Raw genomic sequence first — 12,385 nt, forward strand, 5'->3', positions numbered from 1 at the left:
CTGATGCACTGATGGTCTCCAAAAGCAGCTCTCTCTGTCTCTCTCTCTCTCTCTCCAGAACTTCTCTGTTGGTAGCAGATTTGTGTGTCTTCCAGCTTGGTGTGACCTGTGTGTGCCTGGGGTAATTTGGTGATGGTGGTGAATAAATAAAATTCTTCACAGGCATTCAAGATTACTAATCATGTAATTGTTCAAATGGCCAAAATGTTACATTCAATGTAATTAAAGTTTGTTATTTAGCAAAGGTTTTGGAGCAGGTCATTCTGACTTGCTCAAAGTCAATCCATGTCTTGTTCTTGATCAATTTTGTCTCTTTATGACTAGGAGAAATGGAAGAGGAGATGGAAAACCCAGAAATGGTTGATTTACCAGAGAAACAGAAGCATCAGCTACGACACCGTGAGTTGTTTCTCTCACGACAGCTGGAATCTCTGCCAGCCACACACATTAGGTAATGACTGTTTTCTGCCATTTTATTAAAAAATCACACAACACTGTTATTTTTCAAGTGCTCTTCAATGTAAGCTCAAGTTCTGTGTACAACTTCAGTGACACCATCTTGTGAATCACACGAGCATTTAAGTTGTATTTTTTCATGAGATGTGTTTCTCTCTTTTTAGAGGCAAATGCAGCGTTACTCTGTTGAATGAGACAGAATCCCTTAAATCGTATCTGGAACGGGAGGTAGGAACCATTTTGTGCATTTTAAAGCTTGAACAGTTTTTTCTGGCACAATTTAGGTTTGGTGCCTTTTTGCAAGTCTTCTAAAAAGAATTCTTTCATTTCTGCATGTACTGGGCATTGACAGTGGGAAGCTTTAGGCTCTGTACAGTCTTCATTGTGCATAAAACTTTGTGGGTCTGGGGGCCAGACCTTGTGTTTACATCTCTGTGTGACAGTGAACTGCCTCTCCTTCTGTAAAGTGAACCCAACTTGCTCATCAGTGTGGCAAGGCTGAGAGCTCCAACCCTGGGAGATGCTGTGACTGTAGAGCAGGGAGCAAGCCGTGCTTCTCTGTATTTGCTTTATCCTGAAATCATACAGATTTATGTTAATATGCTTTAAGCTTGATCTTGCCTCAGATTTTTGAGGAGCTTAGTTCCCTGTTCTTTGTGTTCATTGGTCAAAATAATTATCTGGACTCCTTCATAGACCACCACTGACACTTAAATCCTTGAAAAACTGCTTGTCAGGTGACATCTGACAGAAATTTACCCAGTCTCTTTTTAAAGGTATCTCAGACCAAAACTTGAAACTGAATTGTCTTGCACAGTTAAACACCATTCAGAATATAAATATTGGGCTTTACTTTTTCAGGTATTTTGTGATTTTAAGTTATTACCATTGTATTTTTAGAAGTTGTATTTCTATACCTTTAGTTGTGGCTGGACCTCTGGGTTAGACAGTCTTGAAGTCTGACAGTCTGTGAGAGATTTACTGTGGAGATTAGCAAAGAACTTCAGGATATTATTATTTGAACACATCTGCAAGCAAATAATTTGCATCTGAAAACATTGAAATGTTATACAAGAGAGGAAATCTTGAAATTAAAACCAGTAGGGTGATGGCCGTTAGTGGCCTTCAAGAAAGGAGAAAAGAGGCCATTTTTTGCAAGGAGCATACTGCAGTCTCTCTCATAGCTGGACTTTCTTTTTAAAAGCTTTTGTAGCTTTCTTCAGTATTTATTTAAGCATCAGATTAGTTTTAATCTGATACTTTAGTTTAAGAGAATTTTAAACAAGGCACAGGGATTAAATAGTTGAGTTTCTCTTTGGAATGTGAAACCAAAAAATGTCGGCTCTGCTGCAGGCTGCCAAATGGCAGAGCATCAAACAAGGGACGTGGTATTCAGCAGTGCTTGTAACCAGCTAGAAGCCCAGGATATGCCAGTTTGAAAGCACAAGTTAATCAAACTGAAATGATTTCAGATTTTTTACTACCCAGCTCTTAAGTAGTGTTTGTTCTCCGTTGCTCCCAACATATTTTTATTGTCACTGGTGTTACAGGTAGGTGTGCTGAGAGTGAAGAGAGATGCTTTCCTCTGATCATGCAATGCTCAGCTGCAGATGTATGCACAGAAAGATAATTTTCTTTCCCATTCTTTTGAACTTTCAAAATGCAAGATGAGTGATGTGGGTTATTTTTAGAACTGAGCAGGCACTTAGAGATTTCACAGAATGAGAGAGTTCCCTGAATGTGTCCTGTCACTTAGCATGGCATTTTGCTGTGGTGCAAACTAACTTGGACAGATGGTAAAGAAATTAAAAGCTCAGGAACACAAATATGCTTGGGTGGAGGGTAAAGAGATTAAGAAAAGGAGATAGTTGTTGCCCAATGGGTTCCTAACACTTCATGGTATTGTTTTGAACTGTTTCTTCTTTCCCCATGCCTCCTGTTCTTAATCCAACCTTTGCTTTCAAAATGTTTCAGGGTAGTTCCTTTTTTTCTAACGTGACTTTTGTCAATAAAGCCTAAGCAGTTCTAGGGAACCTGGTATTTGATTTCCCAAATGTTATGACCATTAAAAGTAGGCTTTCAGCCTTGAAGCAGGTTAAACATCCGGACAGAATTTTTTAGGAAGGTAGTAAGCAAAGCAAAATGACATTTTTGCTATCTCTGTTGTCCTCCTCCACCCTTTCTCTGTCATCTTCCTCAGGAAGATTGCCTTGCATGTTTGGAGAGCAGGCTGGAGGGGACCAGCACTGACTCTTTCACTGTGCCTGTAAAATTTGTAGCAGAAGTGAAGAATAGCAGGAAATAGAGGGGAAAAAAAGGCAACTAGAGAACCTGAATTTTCTATAGACACCTAATTCCCATGGAGATCATAGCCAATTATGGCAAAAGCACTAGATTTCCCTATTCTGCAGGAACCTGTTTTGAATGTACATCTATTTTACTGCTCTGCCTGGCTATATCCAGAGGCTTGTATGAATTTGCCTGCTGAGCAGATGTCTGGCATATCTGTTCCTTTTGGTAGCCCCCTAAAAATAAAATGTTCTCTGGTTAAAATATATCAAATACATGAAAGTAAGTTTGCAAGCTGCAATGAAGTAACCATTATTTCTGTGGTGTACTTTGGCTTTTCTTTCTCCAGTTTCTTGGTGACTTTGGTTCTTGGCATAGCTATGGGTAGCTTAGGGGCTTGGGTAGGGGAGCTCTGAGCAGATCTGTCTCTCTAGCAGTTGAGAGAGGCAGAAAGTCATGATTCAATTTTAACTCTTGGCAGGTCATGTTAATTTTTTCTGAACGTGTTGGGCGTTTCCTGGGCTCTGAAATGAAAAGAGAAAACCCTTCTCTGACTGCTGCAAACCCAGCATACACAGTTTGACAGTACAAATGAGTGTGGAGGATTTTGAAGAGCAGTGTTATTTTGTTGTGAGCATCACTCTTGTGAAACCCTTGTGAAAAATTGCTCTCATCACATAGTGGTGGTCAGGAGTTCACACATGCTTTAGAGTACACGAGGATCTGGTTTGTTTCTTAGTTTGCATTGGCACTAAGCTGCTGTGTATTAATGTTTTCAGCAGTGCCACTCAGTCTGCAGGAATGAATCTCAGTGTCTGTGAGGGAAGATGGCAGTGGTGTTGTATTACCTCTAGGGGTTGCAGTCTCTGTAGAATTCACACTTGGGCCCCCAGGCTTCCATCTCTCCTCTGTTGAGGAGGCTCTGGATGGGGAGAGGAGACCAGAGGATTTTCATTCTTTTGTTCAACCTGATTGATTTGAGACAGAAATGGACAAGACATAAATGGATGACCTGAAACTAATTGAGATTTTGTAGACAAAATTTATAGTGATAACCAATAAAAGAAAAGCAATAGGGCGTCTAACAATCAAATATCATGGGAGAAACCTCCTCCACAATGTATGACTTTCCTTGGCCAAAAAAGACTAATGAAATTGCCTGTGGAATTGGTCTTCTTTGGGGCTCACTGTGTTGTTACTCTGCAGTGTGTTGTATGTTTGCTGGGCAACATGCCTTCAAAGCATTAATGTTGCACTGCATATACTTTGTCCTGCAGTCAGATATTTTGGAGCTGGAACAAATTAAACGCTGTATTTATAACCTGGAAGCCTGTGAGACAAAAGCTTTCCCTACATTTTACTTCCACAGTGATACATTCTCAAACTATTGCAATGTCTCGAGCTTTGAGTGTGTCAGGGAGCAGGAGACCCAGATTTCTTTACATAGATGTGACAGAAATGAGTTTTCTTATGCTCTGAAGCTGCCTTCTGCCCGTAGGTTGATGTAACTTGACCCTGGTGTCTGTGGGAGTAGGAGTTTTTTCAAAAGTATCATTTGCTTAGGATGCAATCAAATCCTCTGACCCTAAACCCAACTACAGACAACCTTTCCAGTTGAAGTTCAGTTGTCTTCCAGAATTTTTGCCATGTTACTGTGGAAACTTGCAGTAAAATTCTTCTTTTTCTGGGGCTGTGCATGACAGATTGGGAGACTCTCTTTTCCTTTGCCACCTCTTCATAAAGCTGAACAGGGCTTGAAACTCTTGCTGGTTTTGTCCTAATTTTTGTTGCATGCTGTTGACACATACAAATATAGGGAAAGGGAAAAATGAGGTGAGCATGAAATGAGATGTATTTAAACAGGGTGCCTGCTAGTGCCAGAGAAATAAGGGGAGTGAAAAAATAAGCCAGAAACCTGAGATATGGAAAATGGCACACTGCACATCCTGTTTCTGTTGAGACAGTTCTCCTTCCTGATGAACATTTTGCTGTGGACAGAGGTTACAAAAGGTCTGTTGTTCCATGTCCTACCAGAGCTTTAATCCTGCCCAGAGCTGCACCCTATACTTTGATGGAGCATACCTGGTCAATGGCTATAGCTCAGTACTTATCCATGCAGAAAAGTTTAATTACTTAAACTCTACAGTTTTAGGTAGTTAAAATTTTTGGCTGGTTCCTTTCTCTGCCCTGGCAGAACATTCTCATTCTGGAATGCCTTCTTGCTTTAATTTTACACACCAAGGTAGCGGAAGCCAAGCAGCTATTTTAGCCTTTTCCACATCTACTTGAACAAAAGCAACAAATTAGTGGATTGCCACCTGCAGCTAATTACTGCTGCTGCCAAATCTGCTGCCCCTCTCCTAATAATGAGCAGAAAGAAATGTGCTGCTTTAAGCTTAGATGGTAGCAGGCAAGAAGTTGGTCAGCAGCACATCCCTGTGCCAGGGAAAGCTGAGCACATCCTGGTCTGTGTTAGCAGCAGTGTAGCCAGCAGATGGAGGGAAGGGGGTCATCCCCTCACTGCATCCCTTCTGAGACCACTTGTGTTGGTTTTTGTCCAGCTTTGGGCCTTGCAGCATGAGAGACATTGACAGATTAGAGCAAGCCCAGCCGAGGCCACAGGGTTTGTCTGGGGTTGCATTAGTCTGGCTGTAACATTCTGAAGTTATGCTTCAATATGTGCTGGTGTTTCTGTGTGGATAGGCCACTGATGTCTAATCCTCCTGATTTGGAATATGGGAATTGCATGGGATGTGGCAATTTTGTGTTCTGAAACAGCTGATGTGACTAAAATTGTGTCCTGGCCCTTCTGAGCCTTGCGTGTGCAAGAGGAGCTTTGCTCACTTCAATTTGAGAGGCTGTATGTTAAGAGAGAGGCTGCTGTTGAGAGCTAACACTTGTAATATAGAAGAAAGTAGCAACACTTAAATGGAGTTTTTAAACTGGTGGTTTATTTTCTTTTTGTTCACCCAATTTTAAAATCTATATATACATGTAATGAAACCACACTTAAACTGTAAAAACTTGGTAGTATGGTTGCAAAGCTGGGAGTAAAAGCTAATAACACTGTTTACCTTTTTGCTCTTGTTTTATTTTTAGGATTTCTTCTTTTATTCACTAGTGTATGATCCTCAACAAAAGACCCTGCTTGCTGATAAAGGAGAGATTCGAGTTGGAAACAGATACCAGGCAGATATAACAGACTTACTAAAAGAGGGTAATTTCTGTAATTTATTTAAATTGTCAAGAGTTCATGTTGAACATGGCCACTTCTCTGTGTGAGGCCTGCCTAGGTGTGGGAGATGGTTTCCACTGCCAGGCCATGTGTGCAGCAGTGGCTGCCTTTGGGGAGGCTGTTGCCCACTGAAGGCAATTAGTTCTCTTGCAAATGGGTCTTTAAATGGGCATTCATCCAAATCATAAAAGTTGTTGAAATAAATTGAATTAATGGGCTCTCTTGGAGCTTGCACTCTTTTTATTGAGAGATTTCAGAATTTCCATGGGAAACACAAATTTCCATCACATCTGTAAAGCCTTTTGTGTTCTTAATCAAGCCTCGCTTCCCTATAAGAGCCCCTCCCAAATTACTGCCAATTAAATGCTGTCTGCCCTCATCAATTTGCCCATTACTGCTGGGTGCCTTTTCCCTGGAGCCCCCTCCCCATGCCAGTGTTGGCTGCCAGCCTAGACTTCTCACCTGCAGAACAGGCAGGAGGAAGAATTTGCTGGCTGGAGCATGCATTGAGACTTCAGCCTGTGTCATGGAGCAGTGGGGCCATGAGGGCCTGAGGATGAGGGACAAGTAGCAGGAAGCAGGAATATTTATCAGATAGTAACTAACTTTAGATTTGTCTCTGCACTACCCTACAGATCCTAAAGTGGGTGGAAAAACTGAGAGGGATGAGGAGTGTTGGTATCTAATTGTTCTTCCCTGAGCCCTGTGTAATGCAGAGGGCAAGGTCTATCCATAAGCTGCTCCTAGGAGAGAGAGGGTTGTGACCTGTGTTGGGAAGACCACATCCAGTCTGGAATGGGCCAGGATGTGGAAGCAGAGGTGCTTCTGTCTTTGCTTAGAAGCTCTCCTGACACTGTTAGTCTCATGTTAAGACAGGCAAAAAAAAGAGTCAGGATTCTTGTTTAATTTGTCTATGGAACCAGTATTTATCCAACAGCTGGGCCAGTCTCCTAAGTGAGGATGAACTAATCTGAAAGGCATCCTGTTCCCTCAGTGGGCCAACATGGGGCTTCAGAGAAGGATAATTGCCAGATGCTTTAAAGGAAGCAGAAAGAAAAAGTCTCAGTGGCTCCTCCTGTATTTTGCCAGGGTATTCTGGCTTGTTTAGACTCAGGAAAATGAAGAGTGTCTGATGCCATGGTTTCCCCCCTAGAAAGCAGCTGAGATGGCTTGAACCAGCTACTCTTTGCCTGCTCAGAGCAGCTTGGAGTGTGTCTGTTTTCCTCTGTTTTCCTGGAACTGCTGCAAGATAAAGGAGGAAGACAGATGAGCTGGGGAAAGAGACTGAAAAGAAACTGTCTCGTTTGGAGAAAGATGCACTCTGTTTTCCATGACATATCCTCTGACACCAGTTTGTGAAAATCTGATTGCCCAATTTGGATGAGCTGTGTTGCTGTGTCTGTCAAGCTGAAATTGTCACATACAAATAAGTGAGTGAAATTTTCACAGTGGCCTGTTAGGCAGAGTAACTGAGATGGGCTAACAGTGACATTACTGTGAGATAAAAAAGGAATCTAGAAAATACTCATATTTTAAAAGAGCCGTACTAAATAATTCTGATTTGTTTTTCAACCAGGTGAGGATGATGGAAGAGATCAGTCAAAACTTGAAACAAAAGTTTGGGAAGCCTTTAACCCACTAGTAGACAAGCAGATAGACCAGTTCCTGGTGGTAGCACGGTAAGAGTATTTCACCTCTCTTTTGAAGAAGTGTTTGTAACTCTTCCAGGCACTTTCTTGTGTTCTTTTTTGTTTTATGAGCATGAGTGCTGGTTCTGGTTGCTTGATTCACTTGCTCCATTTTAAGATGAGGTACATTTTACATGCCTTCATGGGAATAGCATGATTTTAGGAGCAGCTCCTCAGGTTTACAACTTGGTTTCATAAAAGCAAAGCAAGTTGCATGTGAAAATGATCCTGTATTTGGTGGGGTTTTCTGAATACTTTAGTCAGCATGCAGAAGACTTTGTGAATTAAATTCTTGGCAGTTCTTTGCTCTGTCCATTTACTGCTTTTTTCAAATCCAGTGACACTTTAACATCCATTAATGGTTTGCTAAGAATTCTGGTAAATGCTTATGATGGGCTGAGGATATTTTCTAATGCCTAGATTCCAAGAGGTAGGCATAATAAAATAAAACCTTGCAAATCTCTACTGATGTTTTCATTTAAGCCCAAAGCAATCTTTGTTGATCAGCTCTTCCTTTATAAAAGGTTCTTGAGCTAATTCATTGGTATCCATTTCTATAAACAGAAGCCTCTAATAAATTTTAGGCTCTCATAGCAATTGATGACTGAATAATTTAGGGAAAAAATACACAGTAACACTCTCCAAATTCTCTGTGTTTTAGGTGGTACTGTTATAGATGAACCCTGCTTCTGTCTGCCTTTTTTCCCCCCTTCCCCCTCTTGGGTTTTCACGTGGTTTGGTTTGTGGTGACAGTGGAGCTGCTTTGTGATGGGCGTTTCCACCTTCTGCTGGCAGAGCTGGTTTGAGTGGCTCTTTGTGGCAGTCAGTGCTGCCCACTGGGTTTGCTGCTGCAAGGTGCAGGCTGTAATGAGAATCACTGCAAAGATGAGTGCAGGAATTGCTTCTGTTCAGAATCAGCAAAGTGTATCCAGTTTATAATTAGTTCACACATACAGAAGTATCAGTTCAGCTGAAGCTGGGCTCGGGGGAGTTGTGGGGCAGGGATAGTGACTGGGAGGAGGGTGAGGTGTGAGTCACCACAGACACTGATGGGGGAGGCTTGTTTGGGTTTTGGCCAGAATTAGATGTTTGATGACAGCTACTTGTCAAACATTTACCTTTCCTACTCCTGCACTGCTTGGCACCAGTGTGTTCCTCTGTGCTCTCAGCTGCTTTGGGGAAGTCACCTGGGTGCAGGGGGAAAACCCAGCCTGCCTGTTTTGTTGTTGTTGTTGCTCAGAGGAGTTCAGCTCCAGTTCACTGTGCAGCAGCACAAGTGTTGCACCCATGTGGTGTAGCAAGCAAGAGGGGGAGTAGGAATTTTGAGAACCAATGCTTGTTACAGGTTTCTCCAACTAATTTCTTTAGGAATAAGGCGAAGAGCATGGGGCTTGTGGCTTCAGATGCAGAGATGATGAGTTGTGAAGTATTTGAGAATTGCTGTGTTATGCAGGCTTTATGAAATACATATAATACAATGTTAAGTTGTAAAATAATATTGTTTCAAATTTTCTGAAACTTTTAGAAAAATGCATTGCTGCATTTTTTGTGTCTTTTCTTGGCATCTGTCTCTGTACCTTTTGGACAGTGCAGCACTGCTCTTTGTCATTGTGAAGGAAATTATTGTCATTCATAAAGCTTGCTTGTGCTCTGTTCCTGTTGCAGCTCAATTCTGTTGGGAGATAAGGGATAAGAGAGTAGCTCAAAACTCCCCATTGGTGACCCCTGATTCTTCCTCTGTTTCCTCTGCCATGCCTAAGCCTCTTCCATCATAGGAGCTAAGTAAAGTGCTCACAATAACAAACCACATTTGGAGAGAATGGTCTGTGGCTCAGAATGAGCCATGTAATCTTGTAACTGGGAAATGGAGTCTCTCATCTCATCTCAGAAGGTGCTGGCTGGGTGTTTATATTTATGCTGGTTTTGCACGCAAAGTTAACGCTGTGTTTAATTCCTTTCAGGTCTGTTGGTACTTTTGCCCGAGCCCTGGATTGCAGTAGTTCTGTCAGACAGCCAAGTTTGCACATGAGTGCTGCAGCAGCCTCCAGGGACATCACACTGGTAAGATTTTCTTTAGGGGACCTTAAGTTTGTGAGAGATGCAAAATATTCACCTCAGCATTAACAGTTGGCAAAGAGGAAGGGACAGATGGATTGTAGTTGTGGCTTGCTGTGAAGCAGACCCTGCTTTTGAAAAGGAATCCTTTAGTTACAGATGAAGTAACTTCTTCTGGCCTTGTGCCTCTTATGATCCATCACAGATAATACTATGAGGCAATTTTTTTTTTTTGCTTAGTTTTATTAAAATAGTCTGATGACATGCTTGACAGGTCATCCCTTGCACGGGCTCAGTAGCTCTCTGGAGAAGAACACAAATTATTGTCTGCCTGTCTGTAGTGTTACAATGCCAGAATGCCATTCTTCATCACTTCCCCAACACCAGATTGTCACTGGCATCCTTGGGTGAGATTGACCAAGGATGTCTGGGGGAAAAGCTTGTGGTCAGATAAGAAATGTCAGTTGATACTGTTCTCTTTGACTGCCAGTTGAGAGTACCTGAGGAGTAGTGATATTGTTAACATTTCATAATCATAAATATTGCTGAGTAGATCAAGGTAAGGGAAAAAACTTGAACCTTCATGCTGCAGAAAGTTGAATGAAAATTTGAATAAAATATCTGAAGTCTCCAGAGAACTGTTATGAAAGCCTCACCTCATTACTGGAGTAATGTAAACTTATACATAGAACAAATGCCAGTCTAGAACAGTGTAGGTTAATTATGCACATACACAAAACTGGTATGATGAAAGGCAAATAACATCCTGATTAAAACTGCAGAAACGTGGAAATAAAGCCAAGCTTTCATTTACTAATAGCAATTCCTCCCTCTCAGCATGTTCTCAGCCCTTATAAATCACAAGTTGCAGACAGCCATAGCTCAGCTTTCTGAGGAGTAATTGCCCCTGAGAGTCATTCTTTTTTCCTATTCAGCTGTGATGTGTGACTTAACTTGAATCTTTGTTGAGGTTTCTGCCCTTGGGGGGGGGGGGGGATGTGTACATGTGTTGCTGCTCTTGTTTTTCATATATGAAATTTTTGTGGATTATTTGACAAAGAACATGCATGGCTATGAGTGTGAGGAAACGCCCTTGGACCTCTTATCTCCATGCCCCATCTGGGGATGGTGGCTCAGTCCTGGGGGGGGTGGATCTATCCTGTGCTTCTTCTCACCAGCAGTGGTGCTGCTGGTGAGGAGCTGATAGGAATAATTGATACACAAGAACTTGTGCTCCACAAACCTCACTATTAATGAATGTTAGGTTTGTGCACTGACAGCTACAGACAGTGTGAGGTTGCAACCAGCTTTTACTGACTTTTCCTTAAATACAGAATACCACACCTTCCCATCTCAGTGCAGAATTTGTCATTGCTGTTTCACTGTTGAACATTTTTCCCCCCAGATACTTGTCCTTATGTTTCTTTCTCCTTTCCAACCCCCCAGTTCCATGCTATGGACACTTTGCACAAAAATGTCTATGACATTTCCAAGGCAATCTCTGCACTTGTGCCACAAGGTGGGCCAGTCCTGTGCAGAGATGAGATGGAGGAGTGGTCTGCTTCAGAGGCAAACCTCTTTGAGGAAGCACTAGAAAAATATGGAAAAGATTTCACTGACATTCAGCAAGATTTTGTAAGTATATAAAAAGGTGCCCCTGTGGTGACTGGCTCTGACTGGTGGCAGAGTTGGCTTGCAGCTTGTCTAAACTGTGTTCTTCATTGTGTGAGCAAGGGGGCTTTGAACTGGAGTGTGTCTTGCTGTAAAGTGGGGAAAGGCAGACCTCATACTAGTGACAGCCTGGTGTACAGTCAGAATTTCAAACCACAGATGATAGTTTTTCCTGTAGAAAGATTAATTTAGGATCATCTGTTCCACTACAGCCGAGGGAGGATGTAGGAAACTGTTGTGACAGCCAAGCTGCTCTAGAGTAATTTGTGTTTAAAGGAAGATAAGTATTTGGCCTTCTGAAACATGAAAATGTAGTCACCTTTACAGTATGGTTTCAGAAAGGGCCTTTTGAAAGTTTTCAAAAGAAATCCTGGGCATCCAAGGGAAGTGTTCTGTAGTTTGGCCAAAGCACCACCCTAGGTGCTCAGCCTGCAGATTGAATGGAGCCCTGTAAGAAGAGCCAAGTTTCACTGTGTCATTGTTCAGATGCTCTGGAACAAAACAAGTAGTTTCAGTGTTGTTTGTCCTGTGCTCTAATCTATTAGAGGGACTTGGAAACAGCAGCACACTCTGTGGTCCTGCTGAAATCCTCATGCTTCTCACACAGAGAACAGAGCTGGCAGGGCACAATTCTGTTAGCAGTTTGTTTTGGTTTGTTTTTTTTTTTTTTTTTTTTTTTTTTAATGGGCCAGCTCCATTGAAGCCAGACTTATCAGAACTGTGATGCTCTAGTTGTGACTCTTGCCTTAACTGCTGCTGAAGCAGAGTCTGAGCTGTGGGACTCCTTCCACATTGTGCCTCTCTGGAATGGTTTGCTGTCAGCCAGTGCAGCATGAAGATTTACCTGCAGCCTGTTCCACTTGTACACTGAAAGCTCACAGTATTTTGAAAGGGCATTTAATTTAACATGGGTCCCATGTGCATCTAATCCCCTTTGTAGATTCAGACTGGCTTTTTTTTTTTGAGGAGGGCTAGTAGTTGCAAGACTGCT

At 42.0% G+C, this 12,385-nt stretch overlaps 1 protein-coding gene across 3 annotated transcripts in view; it reads left to right on the forward strand.

The window, feature by feature from the left end:
• Positions 1–12,385, forward strand: part of MTA1 (metastasis associated 1) — a 74,052-nt gene that overhangs the window by 23,259 nt on the left and 38,408 nt on the right. For all 3 annotated transcript variants that reach the window (XM_063165311.1, XM_063165312.1, XM_063165313.1), the window contains exons 4-9: positions 325–451; positions 621–684; positions 5,845–5,962; positions 7,557–7,659; positions 9,630–9,729; positions 11,170–11,358. In XM_063165311.1, coding sequence (XP_063021381.1) covers positions 325–451; positions 621–684; positions 5,845–5,962; positions 7,557–7,659; positions 9,630–9,729; positions 11,170–11,358 — 701 coding nt within the window. The remainder of the gene's footprint in view (positions 1–324; positions 452–620; positions 685–5,844; positions 5,963–7,556; positions 7,660–9,629; positions 9,730–11,169; positions 11,359–12,385) is intronic.

Source organism: Melospiza melodia, chromosome 11, assembly GCF_035770615.1.
Source record: "Melospiza melodia melodia isolate bMelMel2 chromosome 11, bMelMel2.pri, whole genome shotgun sequence".
Taxonomy (NCBI): Eukaryota; Metazoa; Chordata; class Aves; order Passeriformes; family Passerellidae; genus Melospiza; species Melospiza melodia.